We start from the raw sequence: 24,690 nt of genomic DNA, 5'->3' as shown, positions 1-24,690 counted from the left end.
ATTTTGCTTGTTTTATCATCTACAGATTTATCACATAATTGTGTTATCAGTCAAATACGAATTTATCGTTTGCTTACCCAAAATTGCGGGAAGGTTGCTGATCTTTCTTCCAGTTTTTTAAAATTCGGCCAATAATTCCTCAGTTTTGTTGAACACTCTCACAATTGAACTCAGAGATAAAATAATTCTTTGTCTTTTGGTATGTTTTACCTTATGAAGTGATCGTTTTGGAGTTCATCGACTACTAATGAAGAACTTTTAAGAGTTGCATCAAAGAAATTTCGTATCGTCTAGATAAAACAGGTTTCTCACGTATGATATATTACGTCATTTAATGACTTTTTGGTTCGTCTTAGTTATGATAAATTTTTCGACTGAAGTTCCACTGTGTATAATTACAAACAAGATTAACAACAATGGCATTATTTTGTCTGAAATAATCTCACTGATTGCAGTTTTTCAGTCGCCACAATACTTATCATAAACCAAACATAATACGAGTAAGTATTATCCATTCACGATCTTTATATAGTACAGTAGGTTTTGATATTTTTTCTTTAAGTTGGATAAACTGATTTGATGATTTAGTTTTTTGTCTGTCAGTAGTCTGATTGACATTTGCTTTAAGCTGGATTGCCACTTTTCTACAAATGTTTTAATTTTGTCAGATGTCAAATGTTTATTTATATTTCTGACATATTTTTAAACCCTTAATCTAATAAAACATAACCTAACGAAAAAAGTTCAGGGAATTTTTGTTCTTCTGCATCGAATACCAACAAACTCACTAGATTTTCATGAACGGATAATAAGCATGGAAAACAATATTTCGATAAAGTGCAAAATAAATTTTAGTCAATGTTTAACGTTTTAAAATTGCCATGATATCCCAAAAATTCGTCGTTTTCGTCTGCAAGTCTGGCTGGCCTTAAACTCTCATTCACTCTCAATTTATCCAGGAGATCGAAACGGTCTTGATATTCTTGATACTTAAGGGGGTATAATTCTACAAATTCGAATCAAAAAATATTGCAAACTAAAATGTTGTCAGTACCATGCAATTCCTCGATTGACTTTTCGGTACCACCGTAATCCCTTGGTAACATCTCTAAAGGAAAGTGCTCCTTTAAAATATTCGCGTCTTTAGACACATGAATCTAAATTCCTCAAAATAAATTAATTGTTCGTTTGGAAGTACACTTCTTACCCTTTCGAATATTTTAGGTGAGACGAGAGCCTTGATGATGCTTAGTAGCGTGTCCACGTAAGGGACACTATTAATTAAGTACACACCCTTCACTGGAAGAGAATATACTTTCTGTAACAAAGAAAATGTTATCATTTTGTTACTTATTTGTTTAGGTACTCACTGTATACAAATTTATGAATGTCATAAGAAAAGTTGGTGTCAGTTTTAACAAGTAACGTACGGAAGTCCCTTCTAAGTCAAAAATTATCACATCTCCGAACATGATATCTTCTTTTAACCTTATTTCTTGCAAGTTAGCAGCCATTTTAAGTGCGTCGTAGAGATCAATTTGGTCCAGTTTGTCTTTAGTTCGGCATTTAGCCACAAATACTCTGTACATATCCTTGGTCATTTTTGGTAAGAATACAAGGTATACTAGCGTTGCCACTTCTTTCATGATTGAACAACGAGGATTGATATTTTTGACCATATCAGGTACCTGACTTCGAAAGGTGTAGTACATGTCAATTTTAGCTTTTGCTTTTTCTTTGTTACATTTATTTAAGATTAAAAAATTTTGCACACTTTTGTCATCTGAAAATTTATTAATTAACAGTGAAATACGAGTTTATCGTTTGCTTACCTAAAATTTCGGGAAGGTGATGCTGATCTTTCATCCATTTTTTTAAGTTTAGGACATCTTCAGCCAACGATTCTTCAGTTTTATTGTATACTTTTACAATTGAACTCAGAGCGTTGCTTTGGACAGAAAATATTTCTGTGTGTTTAGGCATGTTTTACTTTATGAAGTGAGGGAATTAAAACTTTTAATAGAACAGGTTTTTTGTGTTTAGTTTAGTTTTGGAGGCTTCACTGTGCATAATTACAAACAAGGTTAACAACAATAACGTCGAAGTCGAAAAATCGTGAATTTAAAAATTCGAATAAATGAAAATTTGAAAACCTGAAAAATCGAAAAATTGAGAAGTCGACAAATTCTTTTTAAAATTTAAGAATAGCAAAACATTTAAAATGGATCCCCGTCAGACAGGTATACTTTTCAGTGAGTTCAAATTCTAAAATATAAATTTCTATATGATTACACATCTGGTTATGCAATAATATATTTCTCATAAGTTGTTTTTATCGTACAAATATCTGGGTATCAACAAACAAAAAAAAAAATATAAATTTACATAAATTTGTATAAAATTAATATATAATATATTATATTACTAATTATTTAAGAATAGATTAATTTTCCATTTAAAGCGCATTTTCACTTCTTTAGGAAAGAAGAAGAATTGTTTTGTTATTGGCAGTAAAACTTGGCGTCAGTTCTGATAGGAAAATTATATAATTATGGTGTATCTAACTTCCACACGAACGAATATTCTAGGACAGATTTCTAAACTGGACTTTTCTGTTTAGATACTTTACGTTTAAATTGTTCTTTAGTTGAAAAACAGTTGACAAAAAAGTGCCAAAATATTAAAATTTTAAATAACTAACTTTGACATATCCATTAATCTCCTGCAAATTTTGCGTGTGTTTTGTCATTGTTTTTTCCTTTATGAAGAGCAGAAGGCTTAAAAGATTTGAAGACAACACGAACCATTGATCAACTTTTGAGAGAACCATTAAATACATTTTTAAGTTGTTTAGCTGAAACCGGTTTTTCATATCTCATAGATGTAATACTGCAACATTTACTTTATATACAGGATTGTCCAAATAAAACGAAACAGACGGGACCGTAGAGGCTGTCTTTGATTATGTGTAAAATGATCGAACACTGGGATTAATTGTATCCAAAATAATTTCAATCTCAGTAATTTTCCAGCAGTCGCAGTATAATTAGAATTATATTAAATCTGAGGTATTTTTGAAGCGAACTTTTCAAGAAAACTATCTAATAATAATCTACAGCATGACCAGCTAGATATCAACATGCAGTAAAATTATTTTAAACTTACTTAAATTTGCAATTAGGTAATTCTACCCTTATTACATATATATCCATGGAAAAAAAATATTTCGATAAAGTGCAAAATAAATGTTAGTCAATGTTTAACTTTCTAAAATTGCCATGATATCCCAAAAATTCGTCGTCTTCATTTTCAAGTATGGCTGGCCTTAAACTTTCATTCACTCTCAATTTATCCAGTAGATCGAAACGATCTTGATATTCTTGAAGCTTTAGTTCGCATAATTCTAAAAACTCAAATCAAAAAGTACTCTAAATTAAAATGTTATCGGTACCATGCAATTCGTCGACTGACTTCTCGGTGCCACCGTAATCCCTTGCTAACATTTCTAAAGGAAAGTGCTCCTTTAAAATATTCGCATCGTTACACACATGAACCTAAATTCCTAAAAATAAATTAATTGTTCCTTTTAAAGTACGTCCCTTACCCTTGCAAATAATTTAGGTTTAACGAGAGTCTTAAAAACAGATAGTAGTGTGCTGACGTAAGGGACAATATTAATTATGTACAGACCCTTCAGTGGAAGAGAAAATATTTTCTGTAAGAAAGAAAATGTTATCATTTTGTTATTTATTTGTGTATATACGATACCCACCTTATACAAAGTGATGACTGTCACGAGAAAAGCTGGTGTTAGTTTTGACAATAAACGCATGGATGTTCCTTTTAAGTCAAAAATGATCACATCTCCACACATAACATCTTCTTTCAATCGAATTTCATGCAAGTTGTAAGCCATTTTAAGTAGGTCATAGGGATCAATTTGCCCCACTTTGTCTTTAATTCGGTATTTCTGCAGGAACACTCTGTACATATCCTTGGTCATTTTTGGTAAGGGTACATGGTATATTAGCTTATCCACTTCTTTTATGTTTGAGCAACGAGGATTCATATTTTCGGCTAAATCAGGTACCTGACTTCGGAAACTGTAATAATTGTCTATATTTTTTTTTTGCTTTTTCCACATTACATTTATTTAAGATTAGAAAATTTTGCACACGTTTGTCATCTATAAATTTATTAATTAACAGTGAAATACGAGTTTATCGTTTGCTTACTTAAGATTTCGGGAAGGTGATGCTGACCTTTCATCCAGTCTTTTAAGTTTAGGACATCTTCAGCCAACGATTCTTCAGTTTTGTCGTATACTTTTAGAATTGAACTCAGAGCGTTGCTTTGGACAGAAAATAGTTCTGTGTCTTTAGGCATGTTTTACCTTATGAAGTGAGAGGATTAATGGTTTTGGAGTTGATTGAATGTTAATAAAGGAATTTTTGAAAAAATTTATAGGTAAAACGGGTTTTTCATGTCTGATATTTTACGTCAATTAATTTCTTTTTCGTTTTTCTAGTTGCATAGTGCATAATTACAAACAAGGTCAACAACAATGCCATTGATTTTGTCCTAAATATTCTGATAATAATTTAATCAACGCAGCTTTTTTTACCTTTTATTGCATCTTAAAAATTCAGAACTGTTTTGCTTTTGAAGGCTCCATTGATTTAACGGCAGTTTTTCCAGTTTATCGTCATATTCCTCCAATTTAAGTTTCATTTGGTAACTCTAAACATGTTTTAAAAAACATGCACTTCAAATCAAAAATGGCAAAATTGAAGATTCAAAATACTGAAACACGTCAACACTGAAATATCGTAAATCTGAAATATCGAAAAATTGATTCTTCAGTTTTGTTGAAAACTTGCACATCTCAACTCAGAGCGTCGTTTTGGTTATGAAATGATTTAGGGTGTTTTGTTATTATTTTTTACCTTATGGGGTGCAGATGGCTTAAAAAGTTTAAAGATAACTCGAATCGTTGATGAACTTTTGAGTGTACCATTATATAAATTTTGTAGTCTGTTAGCTAAAGCAGATTCTTCACATCTATGATCCATACAGCATTTACTTTTTATATATTTTTTCCTTTCTTCGTTATACATATTTAGGTTAATTACACTGAGTTCCATTGTATCCAAAATAATCTCACTGTCATTAATTTTTAATTTTCAGCAGTTCGAGACATATTTGAAGTGAACCTTTCAAGAAAACTATCTAATAAATAATAATCTACAGCGTGGCTACCTAAATATCAACATGCAATAAAATGATTTTAAAATACATAAATTTTCAATAAACTAATTGTACCCTCATTATACAGATGTCATACTAAGCAAGGCAAATAATCTTTGGATAAAGTACAAAATAAGTGTTAGTCAATCTCTAACTTTTTAAAATTGCCATGATATCCCAAAAATTCGTCGTTTCCGTCTGCAAGTCTGGCTGGCCTTAAACTCTCATTCACTCTCAATTTATCCAGGAGATCGAAACGGTCTTGATATTCTTGATACTTAAGGGGGTATAATTCTACAAATTCGAATCAAAAAAGATTGCAAACTAAAATGTTGTCAGTACCATGCAATTCCTCGATTGACTTTTCGGTACCACCGTAATCCTTAGGTAACATCTCTAAAGGAAAGTGCTCCTTTAAAATATTCGCGTCTTTGCACACATGAATCTGAATTCCTCAAAATAAATTAATTGTTCCTTTTAAAGTAGTTCTCTTACCCTTCCGAATAATTTAGGTGTGACGAGAGCCTTGACGATGGTTAGTATCGTTTCCACGTAAGGGACACTATTAATCAAGTACACACCTTTCAGTGGAAGAGAATATACTTTCTGTAAGAAGGAAAATGTTATCACTTTGTTATTTCTTTGTATAGGTACTCACTTTATACAAAGTTATGAATGTCATCAGAAAAGTTGGTGTCAGTTTTGACAAAAAACGTACGGAAGTCCCTTCTAAATCAAAAATGATCACATCTCCGAACATGATATCTTCTTTTAACCTTATTTCTTGCAAGTTAGCAGCCATTTTAAGTACGTCGTAGAGATCAATTTGGTCCAGTTTGTCTTTAGTTCGGCATTTAGCCACAAATACTCTGTACATATCCTTGGTCATTTTTGGTAAGAATACAAGGTATACTAGCGTTGCCACTTCTTTCATGATTGAACAACGAGGATTGATATTTTTGACCATATCAGGTACCTGACTTCGAAAGGTGTAGTACATGTCAATTTTAGCTTTTGCTTTTTCTATGTTACATTTATTTAAGATTAAAAAATTTTGCACACTTTTGTCATCTGAAAATTTATTAATTAACAGTGAAATACGAGTTTATCGTTTGCTTACCTAAAATTTCGGGAAGGTGATGCTGATCTTTCATCCATTTTTTTAAGTTTAGGACATCTTCAGCCAACGATTCTTCAGTTTTATTGTATACTTTTACAATTGAACTCAGAGCGTTGCTTTGGACAGAAAATAGTTCTGTGTGTTTAGGCATGTTTTACTTTATGAAGTGAGGGAATTAAAACTATTAATAAAACAGGTTTTTTGTTTTTAGTTTAGTTTTGGAGGCTTCACTGTGCGTAATTACAAACAAGGTTAACAACAATGACGTCGAAGTCGAAAAATCGTGAATTTAAAAATTCGAATAAATGAAAATTTGAAAACCTGAAAAATCGAAAAATTGAGAAGTCGACAAATTCTGACACCACACAGGTATACTTTTCAGTGAGTTCAAATTCTAAAATATAAATTTCGATATGATTACACATCTGGTTATGCAATAAGATATTTCTCGTAAGTTGTTTTTATCGTACAAATATCTGGGTATCAACAAAAAAAAAAATATAAATTTACATAAATTTGTGTAAAATTAATATATATTATATTACTAATTATTTAAGAATATATTAATTTTCCATTTAAAACGCATTTTCACTTCTTCAGGAAAGAAAATGTTATCGTTTTGTTATTGGCAGCAAAACTTGGCGTCAGTTCTGATAGGAAAATTATATAATTATGGTGTATCTAACTTCCACACGAACGAATATTCTAGGACAGATTTCTAAACTAGACTTTTTTGTTTATATACTTTACGTTTAAATTGTTCTTTAGTTGAAAAACAGTTGACAAAAAAGTGCCAAAATATTAAAATATCAAATAACTAACTTTGACATATCCATTAATCTTCTGCAAATTTTGCGTGTGTTTTGTCATTGTTTTTTACTTTATGAAGAGCAGAAGGCTCAAAAGGTTTGAAGACAACACGAACCATTGATCAACTTTTGAGAGAACCATTAAATACATTTTTAAATTGTTTAGCTGAAACCGGTTTTTCTGCAACATTTACTTTATATACAGGATTGTCCAAATAAAACGAAACACACAAGACCGTAGAGGCTGTCTTTGATTATGTGTAAAATGATCGAACACTGGGATTAATTGTATCCAAAATAATTTCAATCTCAGTAATTTTCCAGCAGTCGCAGTATAATTAGAATTATATTAAATCTGAGGTATTTTTGAAGCGAACTTTTCAAGAAAACTATCTAATAATAATCTACAGCATGACCAGCTAGATATCAACATGCAGTAAAATTATTTTAAACTTACTAAATTTGCAATTAACAAATTCCCTTATTACATATACGAGTATATCCATGGAAAACAATATTTCTATAAAGTGCAAAATAAATGTTAGTCAATGTTTAACTTTCTAAAATTGCCATGATATCCCAAAAATTCGTCGTTTTCATTTTCAAGTATGGCTGGCCTTAAACTTTCATTCACTCTCAATTTATCCAGTAGATCGAAACGATCTTGATATTCTTGAAGCTTTAGTTCGCATAATTCTAAAAACTCAAATCAAAAAGTACTCTAAACTAAAATGTTATCGGTACCATGCAATTCGTCGACTGACTTCTCGGTGCCACCGTAATCCCTTGGTAACATTTCTAAAGGAAAGTGCTCTTTTAAAATATTCGCGTCGTTACACACATGAACCTAAATTCCTAAAAATAAATTAATTGTTCCTTTTAAAGTACGTCCCTTACCCTTGCAAATAATTTAGGTTTAACGAGAGTCTTAAAAACAGCTAGTAGTGTGCTGACGTAAGGGACAGTATTAATTATGTACAATTGTACATACCCTTCAGTGGAAGAGAAAATATTTTCTGTAAGAAAAAAAATGTTATCATTTTGTTATTTATTTGTGTATATAAAAAAACTGGTGTTAGTTTTAACAATAAACGCATGGATGTTCCTTCTAAGTCAAAAATGATCACATCTCCACACATAACATCTTCTTTCAATCGAATTTCATGCAAGTTGTAAGCCATTTTAAGTAGGTCATAGGGATCAATTTGCCCCACTTTGTCTTTAATTCGGTATTTCTGCAGGAACACTCTGTACATATCCTTGGTCATTTTTGGTAAGGGTACATGGTATATTAGCTTATTCACTTCTTTTATGTTTGAGCAACGAGGATTCATATTTTCGGTTAAATCAGGTACCTGATTTCGGAAACTGTAATAATTGTCTATATTTTTTTTTTGCTTTTTCCACATTACATTTATTCAAGATTAGAAAATTTTGCACACGTTTGTCATCTATAAATTTATTAATTAACAGTGAAATACGAGTTTATCGTTTGCTTACCTAAGATTTCGGGAAGGTGATGCTGACCTTTCATCCAGTCTTTTAAGTTTAGGACATCTTCAGCCAACGATTCTTCAGTTTTGTCGTATACTTTTAGAATTGAACTCAGAGCGTTGCCTTGGATAGAAAATAGTTCTGTGTCTTTAGGCATGTTTTACGTTATGAAGTGAGAGGATTAATGGTTTTGGAGTTGATCGAATGTTAATAATGGAATTTTTGAAAAAATTTGTAGGTATAACAGGTTTTTCATGTCTGATATTTTACGTCAATTAATTTCTTTTTCGTTTTTCTAGTTGCATAGTGCATAATTACAAACAAGGTCAACAACAATGCCATTGATTTTGTCCTAAATATTCTCATAATAATTTAATCAACGCAGCTTTTTTTACCTTTTATTGCATCTTAAAAATTCAGAATTGTTTTGCTTTTGAAGGCTCCATTGATTTAACGGCAGTTTTTCCAGTTTATCGTCATATTCCTCCAATTTAAGTTTCATTTGGTAACTCTAAACATGTTTTAAAAAACATGCACTTCAAATCAAAAATGGCAAAATTGAAGATTCAAAATACTGAAACACGTCAACACTGAAATATCGTAAATCTGAAATATCGAAAAATTGATTCTTCAGTTTTGTTGAAAACTTGCACATCTCAACTCAGAGCGTCGTTTTGGTTATGAAATGATTTAGGGTGTTTTGTTATTGTTTTTTACCTTATGGGGTGCAGATGGCTTAAAAAGTTTAAAGATAACTCGAATCGTTGATGAACTTTTGAGTGTACCATTATATAAATTTTGTAGTCTGTTAGCTAAAGCAGATTCTTCACATCTATGATCCATACAGCATTTACTTTTTATATATTTTTTCCTTTCTTCGTTATACATATTTAGGTTAATTACACTGAGTTCCATTGTATCCAAAATAATCTCACTGTCATTAATTTTTAATTTTCAGCAGTTCGAGACATATTTGAAGTGAACCTTTCAAGAAAACTATCTAATAAATAATAATCTACAGCGTGGCTACCTAAATATCAACATGCAATAAAATGATTTTAAAATACATAAATTTTCAATAAACTAATTGTACCCTCATTATACAGATGTCATACTAAGCAAGGCAAATAATCTTTGGATAAAGTACAAAATAAGTGTTAGTCAATCTCTAACTTTTTAAAATTGCCATGATATCCCAAAAATTCGTCGTTTCCGTCTGCAAGTCTGGCTGGCCTTAAACTCTCATTCACTCTCAATTTATCCAGGAGATCGAAACGGTCTTGATATTCTTGATACTTAAGGGGGTATAATTCTACAAATTCGAATCAAAAAAGATTGCAAACTAAAATGTTGTCAGTACCATGCAATTCCTCGATTGACTTTTCGGTACCACCGTAATCCTTAGGTAACATCTCTAAAGGAAAGTGCTCCTTTAAAATATTCGCGTCTTTGCACACATGAATCTGAATTCCTCAAAATAAATTAATTGTTCCTTTTAAAGTAGTTCTCTTACCCTTCCGAATAATTTAGGTGTGACGAGAGCCTTGACGATGGTTAGTATCGTTTCCACGTAAGGGACACTATTAATCAAGTACACACCTTTCAGTGGAAGAGAATATACTTTCTGTAAGAAGGAAAATGTTATCACTTTGTTATTTCTTTGTATAGGTACTCACTTTATACAAAGTTATGAATGTCATCAGAAAAGTTGGTGTCAGTTTTGACAAAAAACGTACGGAAGTCCCTTCTAAATCAAAAATGATCACATCTCCGAACATGATATCTTCTTTTAACCTTATTTCTTGCAAGTTAGCAGCCATTTTAAGTGCGTCATAGAGATCAATTTGGTCCAGTTTGTCTTTAGTTCGGCATTTAGCCACAAATACTCTGTACATATCCTTGGTCATTTTTGGTAAGAATACAAGGTATACTAGCGTTGCCACTTCTTTCATGATTGAACAACGAGGATTGATATTTTTGACCATATCAGGTACCTGACTTCGAAAGGTGTAGTACATGTCAATTTTAGCTTTTGCTTTTTCTATGTTACATTTATTTAAGATTAAAAAATTTTGCACACTTTTGTCATCTGTAAATTTATTAATTAACAGTGAAATACGAGTTTATCGTTTGCTTACCTAAAATTTCGGGAAGGTGATGCTGATCATTCATCCATTTTTTTAAGCTTAGGACATCTTCAGCCAACGATTCTTCAGTTTTATTGTATACTTTTACAATTGAACTCAGAGCGTTGCTTTGGACAGAAAATAGTTCTGTGTGTTTAGGCATGTTTTACTTTATGAAGTGAGGGAATTAAAACTTTTAATAGAACAGGTTTTTTGTGTTTAGTTTAGTTTTGGAGGCTTCACTGTGCATAATTACAAACAAGGTTAACAACAATAACGTCGAAGTCGAAAAATCGTGAATTTAAAAATTCGAATAAATGAAAATTTGAAAACCTGAAAAATCGAAAAATTAAGAAGTCGACAAATTCTTTTTAAAATTTAAGAATAGCAAAACATTTAAAATGGATCCCCGTCAGACAGGTATACTTTTCAGTGAGTTCAAATTCTAAAATATAAATTTCTATATGATTACACATCTGGTTATGCAATAATATATTTCTCATAAGTTGTTTTTATCGTATCTGGGTATCAACAAACAAAAAAAAAATATAAATTTACATAAATTTGTATAAAATTAATATATAATATATTATATTACTAATTATTTAAGAATAGATTAATTTTCCATTTAAAGCGCATTTTCACTTCTTTAGGAAAGAAGAAGAATTGTTTTGTTATTGGCAGTAAAACTTGGCGTCAGTTCTGATAGGAAAATTATATTATTATGGTGTATCTAACTTCCACACGGACGAATATTCTAGCACAGATTTCTAAACTTGACTTTTTTGTTTATATACTTTACGTTTAAATTGTTCTTTAGTTGAAAAACAGTTGACAAAAAAATGTCAAAATATTAAAATTTTAAATAACTAACTTTGATATATCCATTAATCTTCTGTAAATTTTGCGTGTTTTGTCATTGTTTTTTACTTTATGAAGAGCAGAAGGCTTAAAAGGTTTGAAGACAACACGAACAACTTTTGAGAGAACCATTAAATACATTTTTAAACTGTTTAGCTGAAACCGGTTTTTCACATCTCATAGATGTAATACTGCAACATTTACCTTATATACAGGATTATCCAAATAAAACGAAACAGACGGGACCGTAGAGGCTGTCTTTGATTATGTGTAAAATGATCGAACACTGGGATTAATTGTATCCAAAATAATTTCAATCTCAGTAATTTTCCAGCAGTCGCAGTATAATTAGAATTATATTAAATCTGAGGTATTTTTGAAGCGAACTTTTCAAGAAAACTATCTAATAATAATCTACAGCATGACCAGCTAGATATCAACATGCAGTAAAATTATTTTAAACTTACTTAAATTTGCAATTAGGTAATTCTATCCTTATTACATATATATCCATGGAAAACAATATTTCGATAAAGTGCAAAATAAATGTTAGTCAATGTTTAACTTTCTAAAATTGCCATGATATCCCAAAAATTCGTGTTTTCATTTTCAAGTATGGCAGGTCTTAAACTCTCATCCACTCTCAATTTATCCAGTAGATCGAAACGGTCTTGATATTCTTGATACTTAAGGTGGCATAATTCTACAAATTCAAATAAAAAATATTGCAAACTAAAATGTTGTCAGTACCATGCAATTCCTCGATTGACTTTTCGGTACCACCGTAATCCCTTGGTAACATTTCTAAAGGAAAGTGCTCCTTTAAAATATTCGCATCGTTACACACATGAACCTAAATTCCTAAAAATAAATTAATTGTTCCTTTTAAAGTACGTCCCTTACCCTTGCAAATAATTTAGGTTTAACGAGAGTCTTAAAAACAGATAGTAGTGTGCTGACGTAAGGGACAATATTAATTATGTACAGACCCTTCAGTGGAAGAGAAAATATTTTCTGTAAGAAAGAAAATGTTATCATTTTGTTATTTATTTGTGTATATACGATACCCACCTTATACAAAGTGATGAATGTCACGAGAAAAGCTGGTGTTAGTTTTGACAATAAACGCATGGATGTTCCTTTTAAGTCAAAAATGATCACATCTCCACACATAACATCTTCTTTCAATCGAATTTCATGCAAGTTGTAAGCCATTTTAAGTAGGTCATAGGGATCAATTTGCCCCACTTTGTCTTTAATTCGGTATTTCTGCAGGAACACTCTGTACATATCCTTGGTCATTTTTGGTAAGGGTACATGGTATATTAGCTTATCCACTTCTTTTATGTTTGAGCAACGAGGATTCATATTTTCGGCTAAATCAGGTACCTGACTTCGGAAACTGTAATAATTGTCTATATTTTTTTTTTGCTTTTTCCACATTACATTTATTTAAGATTAGAAAATTTTGCACACGTTTGTCATCTATAAATTTATTAATTAACAGTGAAATACGAGTTTATCGTTTGCTTACTTAAGATTTCGGGAAGGTGATGCTGACCTTTCATCCAGTCTTTTAAGTTTAGGACATCTTCAGCCAACGATTCTTCAGTTTTGTCGTATACTTTTAGAATTGAACTCAGAGCGTTGCTTTGGACAGAAAATAGTTCTGTGTCTTTAGGCATGTTTTACCTTATGAAGTGAGAGGATTAATGGTTTTGGAGTTGATTGAATGTTAATAAAGGAATTTTTGAAAAAATTTATAGGTAAAACGGGTTTTTCATGTCTGATATTTTACGTCAATTAATTTCTTTTTCGTTTTTCTAGTTGCATAGTGCATAATTACAAACAAGGTCAACAACAATGCCATTGATTTTGTCCTAAATATTCTGATAATAATTTAATCAACGCAGCTTTTTTTACCTTTTATTGCATCTTAAAAATTCAGAACTGTTTTGCTTTTGAAGGCTCCATTGATTTAACGGCAGTTTTTCCAGTTTATCGTCATATTCCTCCAATTTAAGTTTCATTTGGTAACTCTAAACATGTTTTAAAAAACATGCACTTCAAATCAAAAATGGCAAAATTGAAGATTCAAAATACTGAAACACGTCAACACTGAAATATCGTAAATCTGAAATATCGAAAAATTGATTCTTCAGTTTTGTTGAAAACTTGCACATCTCAACTCAGAGCGTCGTTTTGGTTATGAAATGATTTAGGGTGTTTTGTTATTATTTTTTACCTTATGGGGTGCAGATGGCTTAAAAAGTTTAAAGATAACTCGAATCGTTGATGAACTTTTGAGTGTACCATTATATAAATTTTGTAGTCTGTTAGCTAAAGCAGATTCTTCACATCTATGATCCATACAGCATTTACTTTTTATATATTTTTTCCTTTCTTCGTTATACATATTTAGGTTAATTACACTGAGTTCCATTGTATCCAAAATAATCTCACTGTCATTAATTTTTAATTTTCAGCAGTTCGAGACATATTTGAAGTGAACCTTTCAAGAAAACTATCTAATAAATAATAATCTACAGCGTGGCTACCTAAATATCAACATGCAATAAAATGATTTTAAAATACATAAATTTTCAATAAACTAATTGTACCCTCATTATACAGATGTCATACTAAGCAAGGCAAATAATCTTTGGATAAAGTACAAAATAAGTGTTAGTCAATCTCTAACTTTTTAAAATTGCCATGATATCCCAAAAATTCGTCGTTTCCGTCTGCAAGTCTGGCTGGCCTTAAACTCTCATTCACTCTCAATTTATCCAGGAGATCGAAACGGTCTTGATATTCTTGATACTTAAGGGGGTATAATTCTACAAATTCGAATCAAAAAAGATTGCAAACTAAAATGTTGTCAGTACCATGCAATTCCTCGATTGACTTTTCGGTACCACCGTAATCCTTAGGTAACATCTCTAAAGGAAAGTGCTCCTTTAAAATATTCGCGTCTTTGCACACATGAATCTGAATTCCTCAAAATAAATTAATTGTTCCTTTTAAAGTAGTTCTCTTACCCTTCCGAATAATTTAGGTGTGACGAGAGCCTTGACGATGGTTAGTATCGTTTCCACGTAAGGGACACTATTAATCAAGTACACACCTTTCAGTGGAAGAGAATATACTTTCTGTAAGAAGGAAAATGTTATCACTTTGTTATTTCTTTGTATAGGTACTCACTTTATACAAAGTTATGAATGTCATCAGAAAAGTTGGTGTCAGTTTTGACAAAAAACGTACGGAAGTCCCTTCTAAATCAAAAATGATCACATCTCCGAACATGATATCTTCTTTTAACCTTATTTCTTGCAAGTTAGCAGCCATTTTAAGTACGTCGTAGAGATCAATTTGGTCCAGTTTGTCTTTAGTTCGGCATTTAGCCACAAATACTCTGTACATATCCTTGGTCATTTTTGGTAAGAATACAAGGTATACTAGCGTTGCCACTTCTTTCATGATTGAACAACGAGGATTGATATTTTTGACCATATCAGGTACCTGACTTCGAAAGGTGTAGTACATGTCAATTTTAGCTTTTGCTTTTTCTATGTTACATTTATTTAAGATTAAAAAATTTTGCACACTTTTGTCATCTGAAAATTTATTAATTAACAGTGAAATACGAGTTTATCGTTTGCTTACCTAAAATTTCGGGAAGGTGATGCTGATCTTTCATCCATTTTTTTAAGTTTAGGACATCTTCAGCCAACGATTCTTCAGTTTTATTGTATACTTTTACAATTGAACTCAGAGCGTTGCTTTGGACAGAAAATAGTTCTGTGTGTTTAGGCATGTTTTACTTTATGAAGTGAGGGAATTAAAACTATTAATAAAACAGGTTTTTTGTTTTTAGTTTAGTTTTGGAGGCTTCACTGTGCGTAATTACAAACAAGGTTAACAACAATGACGTCGAAGTCGAAAAATCGTGAATTTAAAAATTCGAATAAATGAAAATTTGAAAACCTGAAAAATCGAAAAATTGAGAAGTCGACAAATTCTGACACCACACAGGTATACTTTTCAGTGAGTTCAAATTCTAAAATATAAATTTCGATATGATTACACATCTGGTTATGCAATAAGATATTTCTCGTAAGTTGTTTTTATCGTACAAATATCTGGGTATCAACAAAAAAAAAAATATAAATTTACATAAATTTGTGTAAAATTAATATATATTATATTACTAATTATTTAAGAATATATTAATTTTCCATTTAAAACGCATTTTCACTTCTTCAGGAAAGAAAATGTTATCGTTTTGTTATTGGCAGCAAAACTTGGCGTCAGTTCTGATAGGAAAATTATATAATTATGGTGTATCTAACTTCCACACGAACGAATATTCTAGGACAGATTTCTAAACTAGACTTTTTTGTTTATATACTTTACGTTTAAATTGTTCTTTAGTTGAAAAACAGTTGACAAAAAAGTGCCAAAATATTAAAATATCAAATAACTAACTTTGACATATCCATTAATCTTCTGCAAATTTTGCGTGTGTTTTGTCATTGTTTTTTACTTTATGAAGAGCAGAAGGCTCAAAAGGTTTGAAGACAACACGAACCATTGATCAACTTTTGAGAGAACCATTAAATACATTTTTAAATTGTTTAGCTGAAACCGGTTTTTCTGCAACATTTACTTTATATACAGGATTGTCCAAATAAAACGAAACACACAAGACCGTAGAGGCTGTCTTTGATTATGTGTAAAATGATCGAACACTGGGATTAATTGTATCCAAAATAATTTCAATCTCAGTAATTTTCCAGCAGTCGCAGTATAATTAGAATTATATTAAATCTGAGGTATTTTTGAAGCGAACTTTTCAAGAAAACTATCTAATAATAATCTACAGCATGACCAGCTAGATATCAACATGCAGTAAAATTATTTTAAACTTACTAAATTTGCAATTAACAAATTCCCTTATTACATATACGAGTATATCCATGGAAAACAATATTTCTATAAAGTGCAAAATAAATGTTAGTCAATGTTTAACTTTCTAAAATTGCCATGATATCCCAAAAATTCGTCGTTTTCATTTTCAAGTATGGCTGGCCTTAAACTTTCATTCACTCTCAATTTATCCAGTAGATCGAAACGATCTTGATATTCTTGAAGCTTTAGTTCGCATAATTCTAAAAACTCAAATCAAAAAGTACTCTAAACTAAAATGTTATCGGTACCATGCAATTCGTCGACTGACTTCTCGGTGCCACCGTAATCCCTTGGTAACATTTCTAAAGGAAAGTGCTCTTTTAAAATATTCGCGTCGTTACACACATGAACCTAAATTCCTAAAAATAAATTAATTGTTCCTTTTAAAGTACGTCCCTTACCCTTGCAAATAATTTAGGTTTAACGAGAGTCTTAAAAACAGCTAGTAGTGTGCTGACGTAAGGGACAGTATTAATTATGTACAATTGTACATACCCTTCAGTGGAAGAGAAAATATTTTCTGTAAGAAAAAAAATGTTATCATTTTGTTATTTATTTGTGTATATAAAAAAACTGGTGTTAGTTTTAACAATAAACGCATGGATGTTCCTTCTAAGTCAAAAATGATCACATCTCCACACATAACATCTTCTTTCAATCGAATTTCATGCAAGTTGTAAGCCATTTTAAGTAGGTCATAGGGATCAATTTGCCCCACTTTGTCTTTAATTCGGTATTTCTGCAGGAACACTCTGTACATATCCTTGGTCATTTTTGGTAAGGGTACATGGTATATTAGCTTATTCACTTCTTTTATGTTTGAGCAACGAGGATTCATATTTTCGGTTAAATCAGGTACCTGATTTCGGAAACTGTAATAATTGTCTATATTTTTTTTTTGCTTTTTCCACATTACATTTATTCAAGATTAGAAAATTTTGCACACGTTTGTCATCTATAAATTTATTAATTAACAGTGAAATACGAGTTTATCGTTTGCTTACCTAAGATTTCGGGAAGGTGATGCTGACCTTTCATCCAGTCTTTTAAGTTTAGGACATCTTCAGCCAACGATTCTTCAGTTTTGTCGTATACTTTTAGAATTGAACTCAGAGCGTTGCCTTGGATAGAAAATAGTTCTGTGTCTTTAGGCATGTTTTACGTTATGAAGTGAGAGGATTAATGGTTTTGGAGTTGATCGAATGTTAATAATGGAATTTTTGAAAAAATTTGTAGGTATAACAGGTTTTTCATGTCTGATATTTTACGTCAATTAATTTCTTTTTCGTTTTTCTAGTTGCATAGTGCATAATTACAAACAAGGTCAACAACAATGCCATTGATTTTGTCCTAAATATTCTCATAATAATTTAATCAACGCAGCTTTTTTTACCTTTTATTGCATCTTAAAAATTCAGAATTGTTTTGCTTTTGAAGGCTCCATTGATTTAACGGCAGTTTTTCCAGTTTATCGTCATATTCCTCCAATTTAAGTTTCATTTGGTAACTCTAAACATGTTTTAAAAAACATGCACTTCAAATCAAAAATGGCAAAATTGAAGATTCAAAATACTGAAACACGTCAACACTGAAATATCGTAAATCTGAAATATCGAAAAATTGATTCTTCAGTTTTGTTGAAAACTTGCACATCTCAACTCAGAGCGTCGTTTTGGTTATGAAATGATTTAGGGTGTTTTGTTATTGTTTTTTACCTTATGGGGTGCAGATGGCTTAAAAAGTTTAAAGATAACTCGAATCGTTGATGAACTTTTGAGTGTACCATTATATAAATTTTGTAGTCTGTTAGCTAAAGCAGATTCTTCACATCTATGATCCATACAGCATTTACTTTTTATATATTTTTTCCTTTCTTCGTTATACATATTTAGGTTAATTACACTGAGTTCCATTGTATCCAAAATAATCTCACTGTCATTAATTTTTAATTTTCAGCAGTTCGAGACATATTTGAAGTGAACCTTTCAAGAAAACTATCTAATAAATAATAATCTACAGCGTGGCTACCTAAATATCAACATGCAATAAAATGATTTTAAAATACATAAATTTTCAATAAACTAATTGTACCCTCATTATACAGATGTCATACTAAGCAAGGCAAATAATCTTTGGATAAAGTACAAAATAAGTGTTAGTCAATCTCTAACTTTTTAAAATTGCCATGATATCCCAAAAATTCGTCGTTTCCGTCTGCAAGTCTGGCTGGCCTTAAACTCTCATTCACTCTCAATTTATCCAGGAGATCGAAACGGTCTTGATATTCTTGATACTTAAGGGGGTATAATTCTACAAATTCGAATCAAAAAAGATTGCAAACTAAAATGTTGTCAGTACCATGCAATTCCTCGATTGACTTTTCGGTACCACCGTAATCCTTAGGTAACATCTCTAAAGGAAAGTGCTCCTTTAAAATATTCGCGTCTTTGCACACATGAATCTGAATTCCTCAAAATAAATTAATTGTTCCTTTTAAAGTAGTTCTCTTACCCTTCCGAATAATTTAGGTGTGACGAGAGCCTTGACGATGGTTAGTATCGTTTCCACGTAAGGGACACTATTAATCAAGTACACACCTTTCAGTGGAAGAGAATATACTTTCTGTAAGAAGGAAAATGTTATCACTTTGTTATTTCTTTGTATAGGTACTCACTTTATACAAAGTTATGAATGTCATCAGAAAAGTTGGTGTCAGTTTTGACAAAAAACGTACGGAAGTCCCTTCTAAATCAAAAATGATCACATCTCCGAACATGATATCTTCTTTTAACCTTATTTCTTGCAAGTTAGCAGCCATTTTAAGTGCGTCATAGAGATCAATTTGGTCCAGTTTGTCTTTAGTTCGGCATTTAGCCACAAATACTCTGTACATATCCTTGGTCATTTTTGGTAAGAATACAAGGTATACTAGCGTTGCCACTTCTTTCATGATTGAACAACGAGGATTGATATTTTTGACCATATCAGGTACCTGACTTCGAAAGGTGTAGTACATGTCAATTTTAGCTTTTGCTTTTTCTATGTTACATTTATTTAAGATTAAAAAATTTTGCACACTTTTGTCATCTGTAAATTTATTAATTAACAGTGAAATACGAGTTTATCGTTTGCTTACCTAAAATTTCGGGAAGGTGATGCTGATCATTCATCCATTTTTTTAAGCTTAGGACATCTTCAGCCAACGATTCTTCAGTTTTATTGTATACTTTTACAATTGAACTCAGAGCGTTGCTTTGGACAGAAAATAGTTCTGTGTGTTTAGGCATGTTTTACTTTATGAAGTGAGGGAATTAAAACTTTTAATAGAACAGGTTTTTTGTGTTTAGTTTAGTTTTGGAGGCTTCACTGTGCATAATTACAAACAAGGTTAACAACAATAACGTCGAAGTCGAAAAATCGTGAATTTAAAAATTCGAATAAATGAAAATTTGAAAACCTGAAAAATCGAAAAATTAAGAAGTCGACAAATTCTTTTTAAAATTTAAGAATAGCAAAACATTTAAAATGGATCCCCGTCAGACAGGTATACTTTTCAGTGAGTTCAAATTCTAAAATATAAATTTCTATATGATTACACATCTGGTTATGCAATAATATATTTCTCATAAGTTGTTTTTATCGTATCTGGGTATCAACAAACAAAAAAAAAATATAAATTTACATAAATTTGTATAAAATTAATATATAATATATTATATTACTAATTATTTAAGAATAGATTAATTTTCCATTTAAAGCGCATTTTCACTTCTTTAGGAAAGAAGAAGAATTGTTTTGTTATTGGCAGTAAAACTTGGCGTCAGTTCTGATAGGAAAATTATATTATTATGGTGTATCTAACTTCCACACGGACGAATATTCTAGCACAGATTTCTAAACTTGACTTTTTTGTTTATATACTTTACGTTTAAATTGTTCTTTAGTTGAAAAACAGTTGACAAAAAAATGTCAAAATATTAAAATTTTAAATAACTAACTTTGATATATCCATTAATCTTCTGTAAATTTTGCGTGTTTTGTCATTGTTTTTTACTTTATGAAGAGCAGAAGGCTTAAAAGGTTTGAAGACAACACGAACAACTTTTGAGAGAACCATTAAATACATTTTTAAACTGTTTAGCTGAAACCGGTTTTTCACATCTCATAGATGTAATACTGCAACATTTACCTTATATACAGGATTATCCAAATAAAACGAAACAGACGGGACCGTAGAGGCTGTCTTTGATTATGTGTAAAATGATCGAACACTGGGATTAATTGTATCCAAAATAATTTCAATCTCAGTAATTTTCCAGCAGTCGCAGTATAATTAGAATTATATTAAATCTGAGGTATTTTTGAAGCGAACTTTTCAAGAAAACTATCTAATAATAATCTACAGCATGACCAGCTAGATATCAACATGCAGTAAAATTATTTTAAACTTACTTAAATTTGCAATTAGGTAATTCTATCCTTATTACATATATATCCATGGAAAACAATATTTCGATAAAGTGCAAAATAAATGTTAGTCAATGTTTAACTTTCTAAAATTGCCATGATATCCCAAAAATTCGTGTTTTCATTTTCAAGTATGGCAGGTCTTAAACTCTCATCCACTCTCAATTTATCCAGTAGATCGAAACGGTCTTGATATTCTTGATACTTAAGGTGGCATAATTCTACAAATTCAAATAAAAAATATTGCAAACTAAAATGTTGTCAGTACCATGCAATTCCTCGATTGACTTTTCGGTACCACCGTAATCCCTTGGTAACATTTCTAAAGGAAAGTGCTCCTTTAAAATATTCGCATCGTTACACACATGAACCTAAATTCCTAAAAATAAATTAATTGTTCCTTTTAAAGTACGTCCCTTACCCTTGCAAATAATTTAGGTTTAACGAGAGTCTTAAAAACAGATAGTAGTGTGCTGACGTAAGGGACAATATTAATTATGTACAGACCCTTCAGTGGAAGAGAAAATATTTTCTGTAAGAAAGAAAATGTTATCATTTTGTTATTTATTTGTGTATATACGATACCCACCTTATACAAAGTGATGAATGTCACGAGAAAAGCTGGTGTTAGTTTTGACAATAAACGCATGGATGTTCCTTTTAAGTCAAAAATGATCACATCTCCACACATAACATCTTCTTTCAATCGAATTTCATGCAAGTTGTAAGCCATTTTAAGTAGGTCATAGGGATCAATTTGCCCCACTTTGTCTTTAATTCGGTATTTCTGCAGGAACACTCTGTACATATCCTTGGTCATTTTTGGTAAGGGTACATGGTATATTAGCTTATCCACTTCTTTTATGTTTGAGCAACGAGGATTCATATTTTCGGCTAAATCAGGTACCTGACTTCGGAAACTGTAATAATTGTCTATATTTTTTTTTTGCTTTTTCCACATTACATTTATTTAAGATTAGAAAATTTTGCACACGTTTGTCATCTATAAATTTATTAATTAACAGTGAAATACGAGTTTATCGTTTGCTTACTTAAGATTTCGGGAAGGTGATGCTGACCTTTCATCCAGTCTTTTAAGTTTAGGACATCTTCAGCCAACGATTCTTCAGTTTTGTCGTATACTTTTAGAATTGAACTCAGAGCGTTGCTTTGGACAGAAAATAGTTCTGTGTCTTTAGGCATGTTTTACCTTATGAAGTGAGAGGATTAATGGTTTTGGAGTTGATTGAATGTTAATAAAGGAATTTTTGAAAAAATTTATAGGTAAAACGGGTTTTTCATGTCTGATATTTTACGTCAATTAATTTCTTTTTCGTTTTTCTAGTTGCATAGTGCATAATTACAAACAAGGTCAACAACAATGCCATTGATTTTGTCCTAAATATTCTGATAATAATTTAATCAACGCAGCTTTTTTTACCTTTTATTGCATCTTAAAAATTCAGAATTGTTTTGCTTTTGAAGGCTCCATTGATTTAACGGCAGTTTTTCCAGTTTATCGTCATATTCCTCCAATTTAAGTTTCATTTGGTAACTCTAAACATGTTTTAAAAAACATGCACTTCAAATCAAAAATGGCAAAATTGAAGATTCAAAATACTGAAACACGTCAACACTGAAATATCGTAAATCTGAAATATCGAAAAATTGATTCTTCAGTTTTGTTGAAAACTTGCACATCTCAACTCAGAGCGTCGTTTTGGTTATGAAATGATTTAGGGTGTTTTGTTATTGTTTTTTACCTTATGGGGTGCAGATGGCTTAAAAAGTTTAAAGATAACTCGAATCGTTGATGAACTTTTGAGTGTACCATTATATAAATTTTGTAGTCTGTTAGCTAAAGCAGATTCTTCACATCTATGATCCATACAGCATTTACTTTTTATATATTTTTTCCTTTCTTCGTTATACATATTTAGGTTAATTACACTGAGTTCCATTGTATCCAAAATAATCTCACTGTCATTAATTTTTAATTTTCAGCAGTTCGAGACATATTTGAAGTGAACCTTTCAAGAAAACTATCTAATAAATAATAATCTACAGCGTGGCTACCTAAATATCAACATGCAATAAAATGATTTTAAAATACATAAATTTTCAATAAACTAATTGTACCCTCATTATACAGATGTCATACTAAGCAAGGCAAATAATCTTTGGATAAAGTACAAAATAAGTGTTAGTCAATCTCTAACTTTTTAAAATTGTCATGATATCCCAAAAATTCGTCGTTTCCGTCTGCAAGTCTGGCTGGCCTTAAACTCTCATTCACTCTCAATTTATCCAGGAGATCGAAACGGTCTTGATATTCTTGATACTTAAGGGGGTATAATTCTACAAATTCGAATCAAAAAAGATTGCAAACTAAAATGTTGTCAGTACCATGCAATTCCTCGATTGACTTTTCGGTACCACCGTAATCCTTAGGTAACATCTCTAAAGGAAAGTGCTCCTTTAAAATATTCGCGTCTTTGCACACATGAATCTGAATTCCTCAAAATAAATTAATTGTTCCTTTTAAAGTAGTTCTCTTACCCTTCCGAATAATTTAGGTGTGACGAGAGCCTTGACGATGGTTAGTATCGTTTCCACGTAAGGGACACTATTAATCAAGTACACACCTTTCAGTGGAAGAGAATATACTTTCTGTAAGAAGGAAAATGTTATCACTTTGTTATTTCTTTGTATAGGTACTCACTTTATACAAAGTTATGAATGTCATCAGAAAAGTTGGTGTCAGTTTTGACAAAAAACGTACGGAAGTCCCTTCTAAATCAAAAATGATCACATCTCCGAACATGATATCTTCTTTTAACCTTATTTCTTGCAAGTTAACAGCCGTTTTAAGTACGTCATAGACATCAATTTGGTCCAGTTTGTCTTTAGTTCGGCATTTAGCCACAAATACTCTGTACATATCCTTGGTCATTTTTGGTAAGAATACAAGGTATACTAGCGTTGCCACTTCTTTCATGATTGAACAACGAGGATTGATATTTTTGACCAAATCAGGTACCTGACTTCGAAAGGTGTAGTACATGTCAATTTTAACTTTTGTTTTTTCTATGTTACATTTATTTAAGATTAAAAAATTTTGCACTCTTTTGTCATCTGTCAATTTATTAATTGTGTTAATAGTCGAGTATGAGTTAAGCGTTTGCTTACCTAAAATTTCGGGAAGGTGATGCTGATCTTTAATCCAGTTTTTTAAGCGTAGTACATCTTCAGCTAACGATTCTTCAGTTTTGTTGTATACTTTTACAATTGAACTTAAAGCGTTGCTTTGGATAGAAAATAATTCTGTGTCTTTGGGCATGTTTTACCTTATGAAGTGAGGGAATTAAAACTTTTAATAAAACAGATGTCTCGTGTCTGATATGTTACGTCAATTAATTCTTCTTTTTGTTTTTAGTTTAGTTTGATGGAGTTTGCACTGTGCATAATTGTAAACAAGGTTATCAACAATAACGTTCATTTTGCCCTCAATAATTGCACTGACATCAGTTTCTCTGCCGCCACAGTACTTCATAAAAGAATCATAATCGACGCAGCTTTTTTCACCTTTCATTAC

At 31.1% G+C, this 24,690-nt stretch overlaps 5 protein-coding genes across 13 annotated transcripts; all 5 read right to left on the bottom strand.

The window, feature by feature from the left end:
* Positions 1 to 536: 536 nt before the first annotated feature.
* LOC135133847 (uncharacterized) lies at positions 537 to 6,688 on the bottom strand. The gene is made up of 10 exons (XM_064062366.1): positions 6,368 to 6,688; positions 5,906 to 6,318; positions 5,743 to 5,853; positions 5,590 to 5,692; positions 5,389 to 5,541; positions 1,833 to 1,985; positions 1,371 to 1,783; positions 1,208 to 1,318; positions 1,055 to 1,157; positions 537 to 1,006 (listed from the first exon to the last, which is right to left on the bottom strand). Exons 1-10 carry the CDS (start codon positions 6,516 to 6,518, stop codon positions 852 to 854), a joined length of 1,866 nt encoding a protein of 621 aa, XP_063918436.1. The 5' UTR covers positions 6,519 to 6,688; the 3' UTR covers positions 537 to 851.
* Positions 1,985 to 5,391, bottom strand: LOC135133466 (uncharacterized). 2 transcript variants are annotated; one of them, XM_064061878.1, is made up of 7 exons: positions 4,625 to 5,391; positions 4,236 to 4,393; positions 3,773 to 4,186; positions 3,605 to 3,715; positions 3,452 to 3,554; positions 3,166 to 3,403; positions 1,985 to 2,153 (listed from the first exon to the last, which is right to left on the bottom strand). In XM_064061878.1, exons 3-6 carry the CDS (start codon positions 4,142 to 4,144, stop codon positions 3,249 to 3,251), a joined length of 741 nt encoding a protein of 246 aa, XP_063917948.1. In that variant the 5' UTR covers positions 4,145 to 4,186; positions 4,236 to 4,393; positions 4,625 to 5,391; the 3' UTR covers positions 1,985 to 2,153; positions 3,166 to 3,248. The 2 variants fall into 2 exon arrangements, with proteins under 2 accessions (XP_063917948.1, XP_063917949.1); XM_064061879.1 differs by having other exon boundaries at positions 3,773 to 4,103.
* Positions 6,689 to 9,503: 2,815 nt separating the features above from the next.
* LOC135133462 (alpha-tocopherol transfer protein-like) lies at positions 9,504 to 24,626 on the bottom strand. Of its 8 annotated transcripts, XM_064061868.1 has the most exons (34): positions 24,285 to 24,626; positions 23,818 to 24,230; positions 23,655 to 23,765; positions 23,502 to 23,604; positions 23,235 to 23,453; positions 22,148 to 23,171; positions 21,685 to 22,098; positions 21,517 to 21,627; positions 21,364 to 21,466; positions 21,081 to 21,316; positions 19,765 to 20,085; positions 19,303 to 19,715; positions 19,140 to 19,250; positions 18,987 to 19,089; positions 18,022 to 18,938; positions 17,633 to 17,749; positions 17,030 to 17,583; positions 16,877 to 16,979; positions 16,590 to 16,828; positions 15,324 to 15,644; positions 14,862 to 15,274; positions 14,699 to 14,809; positions 14,546 to 14,648; positions 13,581 to 14,497; positions 13,192 to 13,349; positions 12,729 to 13,142; positions 12,561 to 12,671; positions 12,408 to 12,510; positions 12,125 to 12,360; positions 10,809 to 11,129; positions 10,347 to 10,759; positions 10,184 to 10,294; positions 10,031 to 10,133; positions 9,504 to 9,982 (listed from the first exon to the last, which is right to left on the bottom strand). In XM_064061868.1, the coding sequence occupies exons 1-5, from the start codon at positions 24,433 to 24,435 to the stop codon at positions 23,299 to 23,301; spliced, it is 933 nt and encodes a 310-aa protein (XP_063917938.1). In that variant the 5' UTR covers positions 24,436 to 24,626; the 3' UTR covers positions 9,504 to 9,982; positions 10,031 to 10,133; positions 10,184 to 10,294; positions 10,347 to 10,759; positions 10,809 to 11,129; positions 12,125 to 12,360; positions 12,408 to 12,510; positions 12,561 to 12,671; positions 12,729 to 13,142; positions 13,192 to 13,349; positions 13,581 to 14,497; positions 14,546 to 14,648; positions 14,699 to 14,809; positions 14,862 to 15,274; positions 15,324 to 15,644; positions 16,590 to 16,828; positions 16,877 to 16,979; positions 17,030 to 17,583; positions 17,633 to 17,749; positions 18,022 to 18,938; positions 18,987 to 19,089; positions 19,140 to 19,250; positions 19,303 to 19,715; positions 19,765 to 20,085; positions 21,081 to 21,316; positions 21,364 to 21,466; positions 21,517 to 21,627; positions 21,685 to 22,098; positions 22,148 to 23,171; positions 23,235 to 23,298. The 8 variants fall into 8 exon arrangements, with proteins under 8 accessions (XP_063917938.1, XP_063917937.1, XP_063917944.1 ...); XM_064061867.1 differs by having other exon boundaries at positions 22,148 to 23,453; XM_064061874.1 differs by lacking the exons at positions 21,081 to 21,316; positions 21,364 to 21,466; positions 21,517 to 21,627; ... (5 more) ...; positions 23,818 to 24,230; positions 24,285 to 24,626 and having other exon boundaries at positions 18,022 to 18,656; positions 18,720 to 18,938; positions 19,765 to 20,076.
* LOC135133846 (uncharacterized) lies at positions 12,218 to 12,959 on the bottom strand. Its single transcript, XM_064062365.1, has 4 exons — positions 12,729 to 12,959; positions 12,561 to 12,671; positions 12,408 to 12,510; positions 12,218 to 12,360 (listed from the first exon to the last, which is right to left on the bottom strand). Exons 1-4 carry the CDS (start codon positions 12,957 to 12,959, stop codon positions 12,218 to 12,220), a joined length of 588 nt encoding a protein of 195 aa, XP_063918435.1.
* On the bottom strand, positions 21,174 to 21,915 carry LOC135133845 (uncharacterized). The gene is made up of 4 exons (XM_064062364.1): positions 21,685 to 21,915; positions 21,517 to 21,627; positions 21,364 to 21,466; positions 21,174 to 21,316 (listed from the first exon to the last, which is right to left on the bottom strand). The coding sequence occupies exons 1-4, from the start codon at positions 21,913 to 21,915 to the stop codon at positions 21,174 to 21,176; spliced, it is 588 nt and encodes a 195-aa protein (XP_063918434.1).
* Positions 24,627 to 24,690: the final 64 nt, after the last annotated feature.

This window comes from Zophobas morio, unplaced genomic scaffold (genome assembly GCF_036711695.1).
Source record: "Zophobas morio isolate AGI-343-1 ecotype UQ-CSIRO unplaced genomic scaffold, CSIRO_AGI_Zmor_V1 ptg000022l, whole genome shotgun sequence".
Lineage (NCBI taxonomy): Eukaryota > Metazoa > Arthropoda > Insecta > Coleoptera > Tenebrionidae > Zophobas > Zophobas morio.
Note: the sequence above shows the minus strand (reverse complement) of the source record. Positions and strands in the feature narration are given on the sequence as shown.